The sequence below is a fragment of the Fukomys damarensis genome, unplaced genomic scaffold (genome assembly GCF_012274545.1).
Source record: "Fukomys damarensis isolate Sample0158 unplaced genomic scaffold, DMR_v1.0_HiC HiC_scaffold_16, whole genome shotgun sequence".
NCBI lineage: Eukaryota > Metazoa > Chordata > Mammalia > Rodentia > Bathyergidae > Fukomys > Fukomys damarensis.
In genome coordinates, this window is record NW_022900928.1 from 28,010,246 (window position 1) to 28,031,950 (window position 21,705).

General features: G+C 52.8%; 1 protein-coding gene across 2 annotated transcripts in view; it reads right to left on the reverse strand.

Moving 5' to 3' along the window:
• Positions 1–4,749: 4,749 nt before the first annotated feature.
• The window catches only part of Chrdl2 (chordin like 2), a 30,922-nt gene continuing 13,966 nt past the window's right edge, over positions 4,750–21,705 (reverse strand). The window contains exons 3-12 of one of the 2 annotated variants that reach the window (XM_010603285.2): positions 19,906–19,999; positions 17,529–17,671; positions 15,321–15,414; positions 13,693–13,748; positions 11,598–11,769; positions 10,469–10,663; positions 10,043–10,216; positions 9,173–9,227; positions 5,468–5,560; positions 4,750–4,840 (exon numbers count right to left, since the gene is read on the reverse strand). In XM_010603285.2, the coding sequence (XP_010601587.1) occupies positions 4,750–4,840; positions 5,468–5,560; positions 9,173–9,227; positions 10,043–10,216; positions 10,469–10,663; positions 11,598–11,769; positions 13,693–13,748; positions 15,321–15,414; positions 17,529–17,671; positions 19,906–19,999 (1,167 nt within the window). The remainder of the gene's footprint in view (positions 4,841–5,467; positions 5,561–9,172; positions 9,228–10,042; positions 10,217–10,468; positions 10,664–11,597; positions 11,770–13,692; positions 13,749–15,320; positions 15,415–17,528; positions 17,672–19,905; positions 20,000–21,705) is intronic. The other variant, XM_010603284.2, reaches the window with a different exon arrangement.

Genomic DNA, 21,705 nt, shown 5'->3' on the forward strand with positions numbered 1-21,705 from the left:
AGTTTTGTTTTTCAAGGCAGGAAGAGAACATATGTAATAGCTTTTCAGTTTGACTTGTAAGTTTTATATATTTAAGACATAAGTTGTAAGCCCATTTGCACTCTTGCTGCAAATGGGTGTGTGGGGTATCCCTGGTGGTGGAGGTCATGCCAGTGGTGGGGGCAGTGGTGCTTATGGTAACAAAGGTAGTGGTTGGGCCCGGGATTTAGCTCAGTGGTTCTGGTGCCTGCCTCATAAGCTCAAGGGCCCGAGTTTGATCCCCAGTACCAAAATACAAAACAAAACAACGAAGGTAGTGGTGATAATCCAAGGACTTGATAATCATGTAGTCAGCACTTACGATTTGTTAGCTGCCAACTACAGCTCTACCACCATCACCGTCACTACTACTTTTCCTTCTTTAATCAGTATGCACGGAATGTCTCCTGTGGGCCAGCAGCCGGGCTCACGGCGATGACAGCACATAGCCTCTTCTTCAAGGTGCCTGCTGCCCGGGGAGAGAGAGGCTCCTAGGAAGATCAGTGCAGTGAAAAGGAACAGATTCTGCCCGCTGTAGAAGAGCATACGATGTTGGGGCAGCAGGGAGGACTTCGAGGCTTCTCTAAAGAGGTCTTGAAGTATACACTGGAATAATATGGGCAGAAAAATAGGGAAAGGCATTCCAGAAACAGGGGATAGGGTGTAAAAGGTAGATAGGAGAAGATACGGGTCTAAGAAATGGTCCAAAGTTGTAACAGTGGTGGCCTGAAAACAGAGATCTCTTTGGCGACCATGTGTTTGCTACCCACACTCTTATTTGTTAGGTGCTTCTCTTTCCCATTCCAATCATATGATGATAGTACTTCACCCTCCATCACCCAAGGCTGGTTGTGCGTCACGCAGTATGGACCAGCCCAACATTTCTGTTGGAATTGAAAAGAAAGATCTTTGTACCCAATCTGGTTTTGAGCTATTAGGATGCTGAACAGTGCATGGTGCGTCGTCTATTTCTATAAAGAGTTGGTTGGAAAGGAAGGGCTGATATTCAGGGGCAGCAGAGTTGAGAATAGAGAGAGGCCATCCTGTCGGCATCAGAGTCTGTGACTCAGGTATTCCTGGGGCCCAGATCCACCCCATCTCGTTCAGATGGTGTGGTACACTGATACCTGGGGTGCTCCTGCTAGGACATAAAGTAGGGGAATTGGGTTGAAGAGAAGGCTGGGCAAGAAGGGCCCAGAGGAGGGAATGTTGGTGTTATTCTGAGGGCAGTGGAAAGTCATGGAAAGAGGGCCTTAGTGAGGGAAAGAGTCATTCTGGACCCATAGGCAAGACTCACTGGGAGGGACAGGTAGAGGTTGGTGGCAGACAAGTTAGTGATCAGGCTTATTTCCTCATCCTTGGCCCAGACTTCAAGGGGCAGGGGAGACCTGGACTTCAGAGCCAGACCCTGAGGTTTCCAATCACAGCCCCAAGCCCCAGTTGCTGTTTAACCTCGGGCAAGTTATATGGGCTCTGACTTGTGCCAGAGAGGAATAAAGGTGGCACTGGGGAAAGTTCACTGTGCCTACAGAGGACCCTTTCAAGCCTAAATCATCAAAGCTTTCAGCCGCCATGCCTCCTGCTTTCTCTCTGGCCTCTGGTTATTCCCTTGCTGTGGGGCTCTGTCCTGGTCCCTTTTCTCTTTTTACTTTACAATCTCTCCCAAACTGTGGTCCTCCCTCTCCTGGCTTTTAGTCACCAGCTCCAGGCCAGCAGCTCCCAATACCCCGCCTTCTCTTGCCTTACTCTCTTGCCCGGCCTTCTTTCCAGATCCATAATAACCCCAGGGCTGTGGCTATCTCCTGAGATTCTGGGTGTGTCTGGGGGTCACCAAGTGAGATTCCAGGTATACACAGACCCCTTCTGCTCCCTCTGACCTCATCCACTCTGCTTTCCCCAGCATCCCCCTCACCGAGCTGCTGTCCTGCCACCCCTCGGTTCCCACCACTGCCCCTACCTGGTCTTAGCTTCCTTCTTCCTGCCATTCCTCAGCTGCAGCCAGAGCCAGAGGTCTAAACCGCAGATCTGAGCACAGCATCAAAGTCCTGCCAAGGCTCCTGCTGCCCTTGGGATGGAGTCAGGGCCTCTTAGCTACACGGGCAGCCTCATCTCCTTTCACTCCTAGCCTCAAATACTGTCCAGTAACAGAGAGTTGTTTGTGGTTCTCTCTGTCCTTTACACTATTTTTCATTTCTACAAAGAATTCTCTTCTACCCATCCACCTACCACCCTCCTCGTCATCTTCCTCCTCCTCCTCTTTCTTCCTCTCTCCCCCGCTCCCTCTCTCCCTCCCCACCTTCTATCCTAGCTCCTGTCCATCCTTCAGAGCCCACATGGGTGTCCTCAGTCCAGGTAGGAGCTGTGCTCCTCATGGTCTGGGCCATCACCACCCTTGGCACTCAGGTGCTGCATAGTCTCTGCCTCCTCCAGCTCCGCTGCAGAACTTCGGGCTTCCCCAGGACGAGATGGGTAATATTGGCCCAGAGCAGCTCAGATGTCTCATGAATGCAGAATGGGAGGACAACTTGGGGTGGTGTGAAACCAAGTGCAGCTGTTTAGATTCACACAGTGAGGCTTATGTTCACACACTCAGAAAGGTGTGGACTAAAGCACAGAGGGGTTGATGTATCGAACATATACCCCCTGCACACACTCCATGGAACAGATTTGGGATACACATCTTGGCTCCTGATCAGCCTGTCAGAGAAAGCAGGAGGACAATTTGACTTGTACCATCAAGAAAGATACCCAGGAGATGGGCGTGGTGGCACACGCCTGTAATCCCAGCATTCAGGAGGCTGATGCAGGAGGATCGCTGTCAGTTTGAGGCCAGCCTGAACTACACAGTGAGTTCCAGGGCAGTCTCAACTACATAGTGAGACCCTCTCTCAAAAAACCAAAAAAAAAAAAAAAAAAAAAAAAAGAGAGAGAGAGAGAGAGAAAAGCAAGGTACCCAGGAAGTCCTTTCCTTTCAGAGTCCCTGGAGCTTCCTCTGATTGCAGAGCCCTGACTCCAACTCCATTCTCCAGGGGCAGGTATGGTTGGGATGTCAGGGAAAGCTTCACTGAGAACAAGACATCTCAGCTAGATTGAAACCTGACCAGAGTTCACTGCATGAACAGCTGGACTTTCACATCCTACAGTGATTCAAGCCCAGGAAGTCCTTTCCTTTCAGAGTCCCTGGAGCTTCCTCTGATTGCAGAGCCCTGACTCCAACTCCATTCTCCAGGGGCAGGTATGGTTGGGATGTCAGGGAAAGCTTCACTGAGAACAAGACATCTCAGCTAGATTGAAACCTGACCAGAGTTCACTGCATGAACAGCTGGACTTTCACATCCTACAGTGATTCAAGCATGAGTGTTCAGTACCCTGGCCCGGAGTTCCAAGTTAAGCTCCCACAGTGAACAAGCCAGGGTGCAGTGATGTCTTCTTTAGGAGGGACGCATAGGGATGGTGAGAGGAGGAGATGGATGTCTTCTGACTCAGAGGACAAGAGGGAAGTTCTGGCCAAGTTCCTCAAATCCCTGACTCTCCACCAGACCCCCCAGAGCTGGCGAAGGGAGTTTAAGGAAGGTGACACCCATCCCTGCTCAGTGAGTTGGCATTGGTGGGCTGCGGAGCAGACTTCCTGGACCTCAGGAACTCTAGACTGGAGACTAAGGCTTTGGAGATGACAATAGCCAGGGCCCCCTAAGTGGCCGTACAAGTCTAGCGAACAGGCCCCTGTCTCTCTGGAACTTCCAGCCAGGCTTGGGTGGACAGGGGTGGGGATCTGTGGTTGTGGGATGGTTGAAACCAGCTGTGCTGAGAGCCTGGCCAGGGAGTCAGGAGGCCTAGGGTCTGCTCCTGCTTCACTCATCTCGGTGAGGCTTTGGGGGAGACGTCTGCCCTTCCTGAGCCTCCGCTTCCCCCTCTCTGAAGTTCAGGTAAATCCTATGCAGTTGGCCTTGGAGGGAATCAGGAGTCTTAAAGCCTTTGAAATTGCAAGGACATGTATATGTGGGCAGGATAACTTCTTGATTTGTCATTAATTGGGAGTGTTAGGCCTTCCTCTCAGGCCATAGTGCCAAGCTGGCATTCCCACTGCAAAGCTTTGGATCTCCTCCGAGGCGGGGATGTTTGGGCTTCTAACATTGGTCACGGCTGCGTGGAACTGGGGAAGCAGTGCCGGGCTGAAGCGGGGCCCTGGCTTCCAACTGCAGCTCTGCTACTAACCAGTCCTGTGCCTTCAGGCAAATCACTGCTCCTACTCCTCCCTAAGCTCAGTTTCCTCACTGTAAAGCGGCCAGCAATGATGAGGGCCTTGAGGAAAGCGCTTTGAGGCTCCATTCGGCCATCCCCCAGCTAACTAGAGCCAGTCTCCCTTCTTAGGCTCAGTGCCGGGGGTGGGAGGGGGATTCCCCATGAAATCAAGAACTGCCGTGGTTGGGGGCATGGAGACAGAAGCACTGCAGGGCAGAGGACAAGGCACTGCGGCATTCAAAGGCCCAGGCAAGGAGGCTGAACTATCCCTGGCTTTGGTGATAGCCACCCTGAGGACTGGGGCCCGTCTCGGTGCTCCTTGGTCTGCTCCCACCCCTGTAAAATGGGGATGACCAAGCCAGCCTTGCAGAGTCCCTGGGAGAGCACATGGGAAACTGAACGTTAATGCAGCAGGCAGGGATGAAGTGTAATGCAATTTATTTATTAATATTTAATAACAAAAATGATAGAGCTCATATCTGGAACTACTTAGGTCTTTGTTATAAGGTCTTGGTTGCTTTGTCTGGACTGGCTGTGACCTTCAGTTCCGGAGTCTGAGCTAGAAAGACGTTCCAGTAACCTGCAAGGAGGGACGTGGAAGACAGAAGAGGGTGTGTATGTGCACACGTGTGTACAGTAGTGCATGTACAACGTGCACAACTATGCATGTACAACCGAAGTGGCGACTGCTGTACCTGGGAGAAAAGTTTAGTGCAGGAGCAGCTGTGTGGGCTCTGGGTGGAGCCCACAGGGAGGATGGAGATGAGTACCTCCCTCCTACAGTTCTGCTAAGTGACAGCTGCCTTCAGACAAACTGTTCTTCGGGGCTGGGCTGCATTCCTGACTCCTGTTGGTCACATCCCCATCTGTGACCTATACTCTCCTACCTGAGGTCCCTCTTGGCTCCCTCTTCCTAAGAGTAAGGAAGAGCAAATTAATAGTGCAAAGGAAGGCTTCAGTAGGAACCGTTCCAGGAGAAAGGGAGGGGGCAGCACCAGTGTTTGGGGCTCAGACCGCCCCAGGCCTCAGGGCCAAAGTCAGCCTGCTCTGCTTCCCCTGCCTCTCCTGCTTCCAAGTTGGGAAATCTCCACCCTGCTCCCCTTGGGATTCCTGTACTGGGACCTGAGGTCTGCAGCTGTCGGCACCCTGCCCCCAGCCCCTCTGTCCTGCTCTCCTCCCAAGCTCTACTCCTCATCCAAGGGCCCACCTTCGTGGGTGCTGGTGAGCAGCCGGAAGTTCTGTGCCTCTTTCTGGAAGTCCTGCTTCCTGACTTTCTTGATCTGAATCAAGTGGAAGATTCCTGAGGGTAGAGACAAGGGCATAAGCAAGAGAGGCAGGACCTTGCACTCAGTGAGATGGGTGACTTAGACTCCAGACTGACCTAGCCGCCTCCCTCTCCTAACCCCATTCTGATCAGACACCAAGTCCCAAGGAAAAATTCACCTAAATGTTTTGAATATGTCCTCCAGCCTATTTCTGCTCTCCTTCCTCGTCTGTCTGGCTGGCTGGATGAATGGATGGACAAAAGGACAAATACATGGGTATGCAATCTAGAGTCCTAAGCCCTTTTGCTCCCCCTGTAGTCCTAATGGTGGTCGTCTGACTTGTGCATGTCATTCTGTTGGTCCCCTTCTCTGACTTCCTGTCGTCTCCACAAGAAAGCCCACGTCCTTTATCCTCTTTTCTCTCCTGACCCTGCTCCTGTCACCAGCATCGTATGTTCTCACACAGCTCATCTGTCCACAGCACCAGAAAGAAAAGAGGGAGGGAAGGAAACAAAGAAAGAAGGATGGGAGGCAGGAAGGGAGGAAAGGTTGGAGGCTGGCCCCTATAGACTGGCCAAGGCATAGAACGCATGATAAAAGTCAATCTCTGCTTATTCAGACACCAAAGAACTACAGCTACAGGGCCTTGGCTATGGTCCGGCCCTAACCAAACACTTGAAGTCCCAGATGGGGCCATGACTTCACAAATGCCATCCCCTCGGCTGGAACAACTTCCACTCATATCTTCTGCTTCTACTTAGCCAAGTGAACCACCCATCTGCCGAGCCTTAGCTAGGCGTCCTTTCCTAACGGACCCCCGAGGCAGTTAGAACTCCTCCTCAGGGCACTCAGCACACTTGGCTTCTGTTTGTCATTGTACCCATTTGTAAGATGCTATTGTGATGTGTGTTTCTGCCTCCTCTACTAGCGTTTGGGCTCCTGGAGGCTTTCCCCTGGGGGTCCCAAGCTTGGCCTACATTAGGCAGGTAGAAGGAATCCCAGGCTGGATGGGTGGATGGATGGATGTACAGGTTCACTGTAGGTGAGGCCCTGAAGAGATAAATATTTGCTGGATCCCTTCATGTTTGAGTCTCACAGGGATATGGCCACTAGCACCTGGCACCACACATGGCACCAGGGCCCTGAACACATGGCTGTGGGGCCATTACCAGCTGTTACCCACCAATGTTCCAGAAAGAACAGATGGAACCAGCAAGTCTCCTCTGATGGCAGCACCATCTTCAAGAAAACCAAGAACCAGATTGCTTATGGGAATCAGAGCGAGACTCTTATCAAGGGGAACAGGAAACACTGATCCTGGGACTGGGGTCATGAATCAGGAAATAGCTAGCACTGTCCTTGGGACCCTCAGCCCAGCTGCCAAGAGCCAGGATATAGCAGCTCCAAAGACTCAGGTGCTGCAACAGAGAGGCGGGCAAAAGGCATGCAGTGACACGCAAACAGGTCCTTCTGCACAAGCCTGCTACTGCGTGCTCCATAGGACACGGGAAAATTGGGAAAGAGGTGACAAGGATGGAGGCAGTCCCCACACTGTAGTCTGTAAAGCATGGCGGACAGGAAGAGCTCTTTGCCTTGGGATCCAGAGCTAGCGTGAGCATCACAGTTGCACCTGTTGCCCTTTGAAGGGCTGTGCCAGTTCTGAGAGCAGCTAGGCCCTGTGGCCCCCAAGGCAGAGCTGGCACTGGGTGGGTGAGTTCCACTTCTTGTGAAAACAAACAGTCTCTGGACCGAGTTGCTTGCAGTATTGGGAGCGAGTCATCTGCTGGGGCGTGGCAGTTGGGGTGTGCATGAAGGACCAGAGATCATCAGGAGGTTGTGGGGGTCTTTCTCCTTGGCAGGGACTGCAAGTGTGACCCTTGAAGTCTTTTCTACCCAGATACCCTAGAGCCTCAAAGGCCTTTCACTCTAAGTCAAGTCTCTGTTTTGATCCTGCCTACCTTGTTCCACCCCCCAACCTTTTTTTTATGTACTGGGGATCAAACTCAGGACCTTGCACATTTGAGGCAGATGCGGTGCCAATGAGCTAAACCCCTGCTGTTTCACCCTTCTGAGTTAGGGAAGGGAGGGATGTCAGCTGGCAGCCTGGGGAGTGTTTGTTTTGAGTCTTGCAATCTGGGATGGGGGTGGGGGGTGACAAGGCTGATGGGAGATTTTTGGAACTCGAACTGTTGCTAGTGACAGGAGGTAGGGCCTGGCACTGTGAAGCTGAAGGAACCCTCCCCTTTTTTCTCTGGGCCTGTGATGAAGAGATTGGCAATGAGCTATACCCATTCTGTCACATCTTGGGACTCCTTGGATTTCCTCAGGCACCTCCTAAAAGCATAAGATCATCCCTGTGGAGGTGGCACTGGGGACAGTCAGACCTCGGTCTGAATCTTTACTATTTAAATTGTGTGCCTTTAGTGAGCCATTTGACTTCTCACACTTTCTTTCGGGGGGTGGTTTGAGACAGGGTCTCACTATGTAGTCCAGGCTGGCCTTGAATTCATGGTAATCCTCCTGCCGCAGCTTTCTGGGTGCTGGGATTACAGGCCTGCACCTGCACACCTGGCTTCTCAGACTGCTTTCTTATCTGCAAAGGGGCACAAGTACATACCCCTTAGGTGTCCTATGAAAATTAAATGAGGTACGTTGTACACAGTGCCTGCTAAGTAGTGATCACAGCACAGGGCACATCCATGTGAGCTCTGGAGCCAGAGCCTGAGGCTGTTGCTGCCATCCTGCCTGCAGAGCAGCACCCTCTTGCCTCTCCAAATCCCTGTGCCTCCCTCAGTGGTGGAGGCCCGTCCTCTCTGAAGCCTTCCCTGAGCAGCTCAGTTCCTATCAGTTCCTGCTGCACCCAGGTTGTCAGGCTGGGTGTTGCTAAGGACAGAGGCAGGGGCTTATTAGTTTCTGGGATCCCAGCACTCGCTAGGGTGGGAAGCAGGGTTGGGAGGCCCACAGTAAACCTGCAGCCAGGACCAGTGGACTCTTAAAGCTCAAAGCAGTGGGTAAGCATTATTGAATCTGACTCTGCGGCTGTGGCAGCCACCCCACACAGCCCTGTATGCACTCTTTCCGTAAGTGGAGTCCCTTTCATCCGCTATAGGAAGGCTGGCTCTAAGTGTGAGAGAGCTCCTCCTTTCATTGAGTGGAAACCTGCCTCTGCGATTCTAACCAACCCATGGGGTGGGAGCAGGATGCTGACGTTTTCAGTGCCTGCTATAGGTCAGGGGATGTCCCTGTGCCATTGCATTTAATCCTCCAAAGCACATCTTTGCCCAATTATCAAAAGAGAAAACTGCGGCCCAGAGAGGTCAAGGGGTTGCCTAAAGTTGCAGAGTTAAGAAAAAGCAGAGCCAGGATTCAAAGTAGCAGAGGTAGTATTTGAACCCAGGACAGCCAGATTCCAAAGCCCTGGCTTGTGGTCTGACCCTTGCAATCACTGAGAATGTGGCTGTTCCCTCTGCCTGGGGCAGCCCTTTACAGCCACGAAGCCAGCAGTCCTGGCCCCCTGAGTCTTCTCTTCTCCAGGCTGAACAGCTTCACTTTCTTCGTCCATTCCTCCTACAAAAGGGGGCAGAGTAGAACAGGAAAGGGGCCGCATATGACCAAGACATAGGCTCTAGCACCCGTCTTCCACTTACTGGCTGTGTGGCCTTGGGCCAGGTACTTCACCTCTCTGAGTCTCAGTTTCCTCATCTGTAAAATGGGGATAATAATGCCTAACTCTCCAGATCATCGAGAATCAAATAAAATAGTGAATGTGGAAGCACTTTGGAAACTAAAGTGCTAAGCACATTGGTTGTTATTATTATTGTCATCATTCTTGCTGTCATTCCTTCTTCCTCTCTTCCTCCCCCACTCCCCCAAGCCCATCATCAGTGGAGGAAAGTAACCTTGTCACCAAATTACACTTAAAGAGTTTAGTTTGGGGCCTGGCTTACTGTTTCCTCTACCCAGAAAATTTATATTTTACAAGAAGAGCCAAAGTCTTAGCAAATTATCAATGGAAACTCCTCTTGACTTTCAATCGGTTATCTGAGCAGCCTGGTAAAAAGCCAGTTTTCTCACAGAATGAGAAATATGTTCTGACGTCAACTTACCATAGAGAAATAGGATCTGCCACTAAGAAGAAGCTGAGTGAAACCAGCCTCAAAGCCTCCTGCTTTGGGGATTCAACGAGGCCCTCCTGCCTGCTAAAGTCTCCCTTTTGCACTGGTGAAATCCTGCCATTAGCTTATTGATTCATTGGGGTGGCTCCTTGCAAGGTGTAATAACCCCTTCTGCCCAGGAGAGGGAGCACTTCAAGGCCTGGAGTCTCAGTGAGGGAGTTTATCAGAACTGTCAGAGAATCACTGGCAGAATCTGGGATTCTTGGAATTAGGGATTCCTACATCTGCAGAGGGAAGCCAGAAGCAGGTGGTCAAGAAAATGTTCTTAAATCCCATGTGGAGTCTGGAGGACAGGAAGAGGGACGGGCCAGAGGCACACCCAGCTAGGAGTGGGCCACTCACCTTTTACCAGTTTCCAGAGGTAGATCTCCACCTGGTCTGAGGCCTCATGCTCCAGGGCGAAGCGGTGCAGGCCGTCTGGGATTGGGGACACCGACGTGTGGATAAGGACACGGCTTGGTACCTTGGGACACCTGGTGGAACTGATTTCAGTGTAGCCAGGATCTGCCCTGTCCTCTGGGAGAGACAAGGAGCTCATGAAGCGTTCAGTCAACACTGGCTCTTCCTTGGAACTTCTGATATTCTCAGCTTTCTGATTTCATGGAGACCAGCACATTATTTAATTCTACATCCACGTCAAGAAGCTCTAAATCTCACAGTCTGCCCCTGGGTTTCTAATAGCCCGAGCATCTACAGCCCCTGCCCCTAGGGACAGAGACCTAGGCTCCCTCTGGCCAGTGTCCTCCCTGCCCCAGCACCTCCTTGTACCTGGGCAAATCTTGCAGCACTTCCCGGTCACTCTCTCGGGATGATGGCAGGGGTACTCGGCGGGGCAGGTCACGTGCTGGCAGTGCTGGCGGCCATCCTGACAAGTGCACCGGATGCAGGGCAGGGGGCCAAAGGAGGGGAAGACTGGGTGCCACACCTCCCCGTGGGAGTATGTCCTCCCCCGGTACACACAGGCTGGGACAAGGAGGGCAGGGAGAGGGGTCAGTGCCTCAGGCCCGGCCAGCAGTGGGTGGGGGACCCCTCGGGGAGCCCCCTTCACCCAGTCCGGGCCAGTCACACTGCCTACAAAGTTCAAGCCAGAGTATGAAACCTGTCTCCTGGCCGTGACCTCCCATCTCAGCATCCAGGGCTGAGAACCCCAGGAGGGACTTGCTAAAGATGGAGAGTCCTTCCTGGCCTTAGGGGATCCTCTGGTGGAACAAGAAGATTGCTGGCCTGAGCCCAACTTTCATCATGACCTGCTTGTGAAAGCTCTAGCAGGTCCCTCTCCTCTTCTCTACCTGGTGTACCATCTGTCCAACAGACCAAGATTTGGTAGCCCTACAGCCTCCTCCTCCTCCCCACCTGTTGGGGAGCCTTGCAGCGAGGGTTCTGTCTTCCCTTTCTGCAGCCAGAGCTGGCTCACCCCATTCCCCCGGCAGGCTGGTCCCTCTCCACTCCCTCCCTCCTTTGTCTCAGCACTGCCTTATATTAAAGCAACTTATTCACGCGACTGTCTCCCCTGCTAGTCTAAGAGCCCTTGGATGGCAGAGACCATTCTTCATCTCTCTCTTATTTCTCCTTCATTTCACACTAAAGACAAGACAGATACTAAATATATACATACACACACACACACACACACACACACACACACACACACACACACTGTTGTACTGTTCCAGAGCTTGTTCTATCTTTAACTGGGCACTGTGCGCCTTGGGGTCCTCATCTATCAAACAAGGATTAGACTTTCGAGCATTGTTTCAGTTTTGATTCTCTATGAGTTTCAGGCTCATGGCTAAGTTGAGAATGGGCCCAGACTAGAATAGCAGGGCAGAATGCAGGAGGTAGGAGCAGTTGGGGTCCCCCTTCCCCACCATCAGATTGGAGGGGAGTTGGTCCTCACCTTTGTTATGTGTATCCTTCAGGACGATCTTGACAATTGTGCTGCCTGCCCCCTTTGGTCGGAAGTGGCTGCGAGATACAAAACCCAGAGGGGAGCTGGGGCCAGTGGGGGCCGGGGTGCCTGGGCCCCTCTTTCTCCTGCCTTCACTGGAACACGGGTCCTGGGGATGTCTCTGCAAAGGGCAGGAAGGGCGCAGGTCACTGACTTAGTGCTACAGGCCACTGCTGGAGAGGAGGTGTGAACGAGGCTGCAGCTGGAGGCCTGAGGGTGGGCACCAGTGGACTTGCCAGTGAAGGAAAGGGCACAAACCCTAGAGAGAAAGGTCTAGGTGGGGTCTAAGACATTCTCAGACGGAGATCTTTGAAATTCTCAAAGGACAGTAATAAGAAAGCCAGCCTGCACCAAGCCCTTCTCAGGCCTTGTCAGACCGGGTCCTTGGGTCTGGAGTGGGCAGAGAGTACTGAGGTCTTGATCTGGGAGACATAACTAACCAGGGACGTGCAGGAGTTAAGAGGAAAAGGAAGTAGCCAGATGTGGTGTCACCCACCTGTGATCTCAGCGCTCTGGGAGGAGAAGGCAGGGGGATTACAAATTCAAGCCCAGCCTGTGTAACTTAGCAAGACCCTATCTCAAAAGTAAAAAAAATGAAAAATGGCTGGGGGGGTTGTAGCTCAGTGTGAAAATCCTGGGTTCAATCCCCACTACTGCTGGAAGGAAGGAAGGAAGGGAGGGAGGGAGGGAGGGAGGAAGAGAAAAGAGAAAAGAAACAGAAGGTAAGCATGCAGTGTGGATGTGAGCTGGAAAATTCTTTGTCTGAGAAGAGCTGGACGATGGGACAGGGGAGGAGCTCTGAAGATCCCCACAGTCTCCCGAACCCCAAGGGCAGGAAGACTAAGATCAGGCCCTACCCAGAGACAAAGCGTCTTTGGAGCTCAGGTCCCATTTCTGAATCCCTGAAATCAAGACCCCAAGACCTTGCTTCTCCAGACAGGGTTTGTGAGGCTTGGCAGGGACAGGAAAGGGTGGGTAGTGAAGAAAGCTTATGGAGCAGGAGCTTCAAAGCTCAGTTTGGGCACTGGTCAGCTCTGGGCCGTGGGATGGTGGCAGGGAGCAGAGCCAGTCACCTCCTTTGCTGACCCAGAGTGACTTACATCACTTCTTCTACTGCCCACTCCTTACCCATACAGTCTGAGTCAGCTATTTTATGGCCCAGAGATTGAGCCCACAAAAGCTCCCATACTGAAAACTGTCCTAGGCCCCAGCACAGGCCCAGGCATACCAGAAGTTCTGAGGACAAGCTTGTTGAGCAGAATCGAGGCAGGAAGGGTTTGGAGAACCCAACTCCTGAATGGTGACCTGTTCAGGTCATCCAGAAGTCAGTCAGCAGCTGCTCAGAGCCTGGGACTAAGCTGGGGTGGGCCTCATTTTCGCACTGCCTCCTAGGGAAAGGATGGAAAGGCAGGGATGGCTCAGATCCCATGGCACAGGCCTCACCTGAGAAGGCCCAGCCTGGAGAAGAGGGAGAAGTTGGCAGAGAAGTAGAGGGCTTGAGCTTGAACCCTGGGGATCCCTTTGTGCTCAGGACACAAAGACAGCAGGTGGAGCGGTTTGCATTGCAGACGTGAGGACCGATGGGGACTTGAGTTAGTGTGTGGCTTATTATCCCAACTCCTCCCTCTCAGACCAGAGAGAGCTGAACTTCAGACAAGATCAAAAGGGGCCAAGATAGAGAGAGGAACAGAAAGGCAGACTCCAGACAAAGGGCTTGCACCCCAAGGACTGCGTGGGGAAGCCTGACCCAAACCGGAGGTGCCTCCTTCAGGAGAATTGGCTCTGCGTGCAGTCTGGGCTACCGACAGAGAGACTCAGGAGAGAATGTCGTCAATTCCCAAGATGGAAAAGAGGAATCTTTGGGGCCAGCTCCTGCCCTGTGTGGCAACCTGTTTTCTGCCAGCAGAGAGACTGGACTATGTAGCCAGCGCAGGGGGCAAAAAGAAATGAGGACAGTAACTGGTACTGCTGCTTCAGAATCATGCATGTCTTGGCCCTGGCTGCAGCCTCCTCTCCCCATCCTGTGGGAGAGCCGTACACTCACCGTCCCCCGCTGTGACTGTGTGGGGTCCTCTTCTGCTGACTTCTCACTTGCCCCATCTGAAAGCTCAAAGGGAAGCTGGGTCAGCCTCAGGCTCCTCAGCCGCCACCAGCCACCCATAGGCTCTGCCTTTTTCAAAGCCTCCTGCCCCAGCGGGGACTTAACCCTGTCACTGCAGCCTCTGTTCATCCCACAACTGGGTTGCTTGCTCAGTTTCCCCACACTGACCTCCTGGTCACCATTAGGACTGAACTGCTTGGCTGGCCCGGATCGTCTTGTTTAGTCTTTGTCACCTCTGGGACACTGGTCCAAGACCCCAGAATCCCATTCCTGCAACCAGCGTAGGTGTAGCCTCCTGGACAGTCACTCCTCCCGTCTGTACCTCCCAGGGCCCTACTCGCCAGCCCCTCTGCCTCTGCAGTTCCTCACTTTAGGACTCGTCCAGCCGCCGTTCCCTGGGAACCAGCACACCCAGCCCTTTGGATCCCTCCAGCCTCCTAAATCAATGAGTGGGACTCTCACATCAGTCCTTGCCTCCCTGAACAGTCTGGCTCCCACTGAACAATCCTGCTTCAAAGACCCAGAACTTTGGACTTAGACTGTTAGAAATGGCTGCAGCCAAACTTTCAGTGTAATCCCCAGCAGATGCCCAGAGAGGGCAAGGAATTTGTGGGGTTAGCTGCAAGAACCAGGCCTACTCTGGAATCTCCTGACCCTGGTCCAGTGTGCTTTCCACAATGCCAACATCTGGGGATACATGTAGCACCCCGCTACCCAAGTGCTGCCTCCTCCAGGGAGCCTTCCTTGGCTGCCCCGGTGCACAGAGAATGCATGACCACCTCTCTCTGCCCGAGCCTAGCCTACCCTTCTCTAGCCATATGTTGGCCTCTCTGTTTCATCCAAAGATTCCACCTAGGTTCTGGCTGACAAAAGTATTCTGGGCCCTGCTGTGCCACAGGGAAGATGGGGAGACATGTTCCCAGCCTGTGTTGGTCCCCTCAGGTGCTGCTCTTGCTCCTCTCTGCCTCAGCTGATGGTGGAGCCTGTGCCCGGAGCAGGGCCTCTTCCACTCCAGCCGGCTTCCTTCCCGCCGCCCCAACCTGGCAGTTTCTCTCCTCACGCCCCCACCTCCTGTTCATGTCTCCTGTCCTCACGTCTTATCCCACTCCCACCTGGTGCTCCTGGGGCTACAAAGCACCCAGACAGGCGTGCATGACAGGGGAATGTGAGGAATTTGCACCCTTGGAGTGAACTTTTACCCATAGGAATAGATGAATGGTTGGGTAAATTCTTACCTCTTCCTCTACCACTTCTAGAGTTTTCTGAGGAGAGTACAGGGTCCTACTTGGTCACCAAGCAGAGGCCTGATCCCAAACACATTCCTGGGTTGCTTCTCTTTCCCTGCTCTACTCCCCCATCCCTCTTGCCTGCTTCCTGGGACTGCAACGATAACAAAAATGTCCCATCAGCCTCTGCTATGGGCTCTACTTTCTAGAGGGGTCCAGGGCAAGCCACCATCATCCTGGAGGAAGGAATGGTCTGCCATACTCTGGGTGTCCCTTGAGGCTACTCGTGACTCTGTCAGTCCACAGCTACTCTATGGGGCGGGTCAGATTTAGGGACAGACTCACCTTTGCAGGCTTGGCAGCAGGAGTCAGGCAGTGGGAAGGGTGTGGGGCAGCCGGGTTCAGGGCAGGTCATGAGGCCACAGTAGATCTGCCCCTCCTGAGAGAAAGAGCAAACAGGGACTGGAAATGAGCTCTGATGAGGACTAGTCTTGGGGGGTCTGGGAGCCCCCTTCCTTGGGAGCAAATGGCCTCGAGGTCTCTCCAGAAGTGGAGGAAGGAGGGGCAAGGCCCAGCCAGCTCAGAGGGAGTGAGTCGTCCCTGGAACCATCCTCACCCCCACTCCAAGCCTGAAGGGACTCTTCCTTCCTTCAGTTTCTATAGCCTTTCATACCCTATCTTCCCCAGCCTCTCATAGCAACCTGGAAGGGGGGTTCGTCCCATCTTCCCAATGAAGGGAACGCCAGTGGGTGGGTGGGGCTGTTAACAAGTCAGACAGCCAAGGCAGAGCCCAGCCATCGGGTTTTCCCCACTGAAATAAATGTCCTTCTCCCCTGGCCTGGAACAGGGGCTGAGCGGTGGAGTGTGGTGGGCATGGCAGGGGACCCAGTAGGTGACACCTGGGCTTATCTTCCTCTTATTGAAAGTCCTGGGCCTCCAACTTCAGGAGCCAGCCTTGAAAGGCAAGACTGAAACCGAAGAGCCTTCTGGGAGGCAGGGGATCAGATGACTTTGGGGAGGACTTCTCTTCTCTGGGCCTCAGTTTTCACTTCTGTGAAATGGTTGTGATCAGCTGAGAGGGTGGCTGTGAAAACTGTCAAAGGGCACAATGTTTGTGGAGGAAGTGGGGTGACCTTGGGTCCTCTCCCTGTTCCTTCCTAAGAGTCAGAATCTGATCCTCAGATGAAGCAGGGAGTCAATCAGTCCCATAAACAAGGATGAGAAGAAAAGAAGGGGGACTTAGGGAGAAGAGACAAAGGGATCACTAGAATGTTCTTCCCAGGCTACCAGTATCACTTCTGCCTCTTCCTACAGGCCCCTCCTAATCCAGGCTCCCCGCTTCATGTAAGCAGCTGATACAGGGAAAGAACATGAGCTTCTGGAGTTATGTAGCCCTGGGTCTGCATTCTGACTCTGCCGCTTACTAGCTATGTGGCCTTACCCAGGTCACTGAAGTCCTCTCAGCCTTAGTTTCCTCATCTGAAGAGCAGGAATAGTGATATCCTTCACCTAGAGCAGCTGGGACGCTGTACGCAAACAAGGCATTTTCATGAACCTAGTGGTACAACATATGAGACCACTGGGAGAATCTCAGGCCCTGCAGAAAGAAACCACTAGCTGGGCTCACAACCAGGCACTCTCTCTTATTTGTAGGTTGTCTGCAGCCCAGATACTTTAAGATCAAGCCTCAGATTGATGGGGGGTCCCTTCTCTGAAGAGATGGGCAGCAGGCCCAAGGTCACACAGGGAGCCAGGGCAGAGCTGGAGCTCAACTGTGGGTCTCTATCACCTTGTCTAGAGAGGACATTAGAAATATCTAGTCAGACTCCCTCATGGACTGAGCGGAACTAAGTCCGGGGAAGTTTGATGACTACCGAATGAGGGGACCGGGAAGGCAGGGGTTTCTCCTGCCCATTCACAGATAAGGTAAAAATGACATGCTGAGAGCCACCTGCAAACCTGATCAGGTTCTGCTTGGCTTCAGTCTCTGTCCCCTGCTAACTCTACGGAGTCAGCCCTGCCTGTCCCTAGGCCCAATTCTGATCACAGGCAGGTTAAATTCCATTGCTACCATCTGGCCTTGCCTTTGTGCCCCAAGACTGACAACTGATCATTCACCTCTTTGTTCTGCAATTATTACAGGCATCTTTTGTACATCAAGCCCTGGGCCGAGAGCAGCAGAGAAACAGAAACAAAATGCATATGTGGGGCTGGGGCTGTGTGGCTCTGTTGTTGAGCATTTGCTTAGCATGCCCAGGGCTCTGGGTTCAATCTCCAGTGTCCCTCCCCACAAAGCTATGTTCCTTCCATTCAAGGAGTTCACTGAGAGAAACAGAAAAAGGGCATTGTCAGCAGCAGGTAGCCGGTGCTGTAACAGGGAACTTGGGAGGGTGAGAAAGCCCAGAGGAAGGTCACCCGGTGCAGCTAGGGTCAGGACATCCCAAACTCTGGGTGCCTCCCCTTCATTCTACTTCACTGTACCGAGCAGGGGGACTCCCTTCCCCCGTCCACACTATTGTGCTCTTTGCAAGCTGGGACAGTGAAAGTTCTTACCGTACAGCTGCAGAGGACACACTGGTTGGGCAGGCGGCCAGGGAACAGCTCTCGGACACTGAAGACCTCTCCATGGTGGTACATGGTCCCATTGTGCTGGCAGGACTTTGGGGGGGCCCGGAGCCCAGAAGGGGTATGAGGTTCTGCAGGTGGGGAGGGGAAGAAGGAAAAAAAATGAATTTTGTGTGGATCTAAGATCTTGCCAGATGCAAGTAGACCACTTTTCCAAAGAGTATGCATTTTGTCTCTTCTTGGTATTTAAACTAATCTCTGGCCTTGGCCTTCCCAGTCATTCCCCACGTCAGCTGACCAAGACATCCTGCTGATACCCATGCCTGATGCTGTTCCTCCCATGGTCTCCACCACAGCCTTGCAATCCCTTGGTATCTGAGATGGCCCTGACCAGTGCGAGGAGAAGCCAAGAGACTTGGCTCCACTGAGGTCCATGAACACTCAGGGAGCACTTCTGGGTGCCAGGCACTGTTCTAGATGCCAAGGGGGATACAGCTGAGAAGAAATACACACGGAGTTACATTCCCCTGGAGTCAGCTGGGATGATCTCCAGTCTCTGTGCTTGGTGAAACCGTTGCCACCCACTGGCCACCAGAGCCCCATCACCTGGCCATGACTCAGCCTCCATCCTGCTGGTTGAGGGGGAGGCCCCAGTCCTCAGAAAACCCACGCATTCATCAAGGGTACTTTTGCCAAGAACTTTCACAGGAGCAGGAACCCTGCTAGGCATTAGGAATAGAGTGATGACCAAGACTGAGCTCCTGCCATCAAGAAACTCACGATTGAAATGAGTAAAGAGATAAGCCACAAGCAATAGCACTGTGACCAGTAAAGGCCAGGTGGATGGGAGCACAGAAGCTGGGGCAGCACAGAGCAGGAACCCTAACTTAGCAGAGGAGAGGAGGTTAGGAAGCCTTCCTGAAAGGGCTGATGGCTAAACAGAGTCTTGAAGAACAAGCAGAGCTGAGCTGGCAAAAGGGCAGAGGATGAAGGGGTGGGGTAAAGAGCACTGGAGGATGAAGAGCACTGGGCCAGTCATGAGGAGTCCCAAAGTCAGCCGGGACAGGTATGGACCTCTGGAGTCAACACTGGACATGGAGAAGGCCTGATGCTTCTCTTTGGGCAGGATGAGGCTGGGAGCCTCTGCTCACCCAGGGAACCCACAGCCAGGAATCTTTACCCCATGGTCGGATCCCTGCTGGGCTCCCCCTTAGTAAATGCGGCCCTCTTTCCCAGGAGAGCCAGACTTCTGAGCGAGCAAAGGCAAAAATCAGAAGTCCTTGCCTCCTCATCATCTTGATGTTTCCAAACATCAATTCTCCCACTCTTCAAGTCGGCCTTGGCACTGGCGGCCCTCACAGGGCTCTTGGCTATGCCCATTTCTTCTCAGACCACTTTTCTTCTCTCTTCCCTTTACTGCCTAGAGCCCCAGTTCCAGAGGCTCTTAGTACCCTAAAATCATGAAATCATAGACATCTAGCATTAGGACACATAGTGTCCCCAAATTTCAGCACAGGAGGAACCTCAGAGTACACGCATTCACTCCTCCGTCATTCCCAACTCCAGGTGACAATCACGGAGTCTCCCCTCCAGGACTGCCATGGTCTGGATGCGGTTTGAGTGTTTCTAGAAGTCCATGTGTTGGATGGAACCTTTGTCCCCAGTGTAGTGGTCTTGGGAGGTGGTGTGACCTTTGAGAGAGGGGCCTAGTGGAAGTTGGTTAGATCGCTGGGGGCACTGCCCTTGGAAGGAACAGTGTTGTTCTCCCAGGATCCTAGTTGGTTCCCGTGAGTCAGTATAAAGCGTGTTCTTGTCTCCTGCATGCAGCCAGCTCCCTTTCCAGTTCTCTGCCATGTTGTGACCCTGACAGAGGGAACCCTCTCAGAGGCCAAATCAATGGGGCAGCCAGATCTTAGACTTTCAGCCTCCAAAATTGTAAGCTAAATAACCCTTTTTCCTTTATAAGTGTTTCTTTATAGGTATTTTGTGACAGTGACAGAAAATGGACAAACTCAAGGACCTCCCAGGCAAGATCACTCACCTTCCCTTCCCGGAACGTGTCCAGCCCCTTCCTCCAATCTGCCAGACTGAAGCCCAAGTGTGCCAGTCAGTGCGCCAAGCAAGCCCCAATCTATCGTTTATTTTCTGCCTCCCAATTGATCCTGAAAATTCATTACTAGCCCAGCCCTGCCTGGAGACCCCGGATGTTCCTGCCCTGAGGATCTCTGTGTCTCACCACCTCTGCTGGGCAGAAACCGCACTTCTCCTCTTAGCGGCTTTACTCAGCCAGGGCCTGTATCTGGGGTGGGGTAATGGTCAGTGGGCAGCAGGGAGGCTGGCATGGGGGGCAGGGGAGGCTACTTACCCACACACCTGGGGCAGCACTGCTTCGGCTCCAACACAGGCTGGGGGCAGTGGACAGGTGGGCAGCGGAGCTGGTAACAATTCACATGGGCAGTCTGAAGGGGACACAAGGGTCAGCCCTGGTTCCAAGCAATCATTGCCTCCCACCTGCTCAGGTCTTCTTGCAAAGCCTCCACCCTAACTGTGGAACTCTGCCTTGTTTTAGGCTCGTGATTGGGGTTAAAAACAATAAACTTAAGTAACCCAGTTCCTCCCCTGCCTGTGCCCCTGCCCACTAAAGGGGCCTGCCTCACATGGTCCACTCATCTTCATCCTTCCCCTACCCTGGGAAAGGGCAGATCTGGACATGGATTTGCTCAGATGTTGTGCCCCCTTAGGTGTGTGAGAGATACAAATAAAAGCTTTGAGTTGTTTGACATTGATCTTGAAGCTTTGACTGTGGTGTTATTTTGAGGGAGGGTTGAGACAGGGTCTCACTTTATAGTTCAGGCTGGCTTTGAACTCACTTGAGGCTCAGGCTGGCCTCAAACTCACAATGATCCTCCTGCCTCAGCCTCCTGAGTGCTGGGATCACAGGTGCGCACCGCCACACCCAACCCTGACTGTGTTATTATAACTTTAGGGCTTTATTCTTCTAATTCTGAGCCTGAGCCTTACAGGCAAAGGAGGAATGTGACACACGAGGGCAGATGACGAGGATAGGGATAAGACTACAAACCTGATGTGGAGAAGACTCAGGGCTCTGCGATTCCCATGCCCTAAGTCTCTGGGAGGTCCGGGTAACTCTGGGCAGCCTTTAGAGTTGGCACCAGAGAAGGAAGGGCCCAAGGTTCTTTCAACTTTCAACTTTCGAGTACAGCAAATAAGAGAATTAGACGGAGGAACTCGCCTTGAGAGAGGTGAGCAGAACCAGAGGGAGGGAGGCCACCACCCCTTTGGGAGGTCCGCCCAGCTCTCCAGGCAGTGTCCAGGCCCTGCTCAGCCTTCCCACACCTTGCTCTTCCCCGGCACTGCATGTCTGTCTGTCTCACCTAGCCAGCCATGAACTCCAAAGGAACTGCCAACGCCGGCCTTTGCTCCAAGTTAGTGTCTGCTAACGTGCGGATGAATGAATGGGTGATGAAGGGCAGCAAGGAGCAGAGGCACAGATGATCTCTCTTAGATAAGTGGACTCAGCTTCGCTCACAAGTGTGAGGTTGGAAAAGTGTGTTTCCAGTCTCTCTCCTCCTTTCCTTCCCTCTGCCTTCTGCCCTGCAGAGGTCCTGGCAGCACTTCTCCCACCAGCAGCCTCCTGCCTCTGGGTGGCCCCGTACTGGCCCCAGCCTCTCCAGGGCTTGCTGCTGCCCAAGATGGCCAGAGATAATCGCAAGGTTTAATGTGTGGTGAGAGCCACTGGAGACCCTGTACACGTGAGATCTTCATCAGCAGGAAGAGGGTGAACCAAGGCCCTCTGATGAGAAACTTGGTGGAGTGCAAACTATGTGGCCAGAAGAGTTCGAATCTCTGTCTTGACACTGGCCTTGGAGGAGCCACAGGTGGAAATCAGGCAGAGGCAGGATGGGGGTGAAAGGACCAGAGCAAGGAATATGGTGAAAAAGAACCTCTGTGGTCAAAGGGAATTGCTCAAGAAAGTTGCAACCATCATGTATTGAGTGGCTATGAGGCAGGACCTTTATTTGAAATATACAAAATGGTCTCATCTTCTCAACCTCACCTTAGAGGTGGGTAGAAGAGAAAAGAGTATCCTGGTGGAGGGGGTGAAGGGAGGGCATGGGAATGGGGAAAAATAAGAACCAAGATA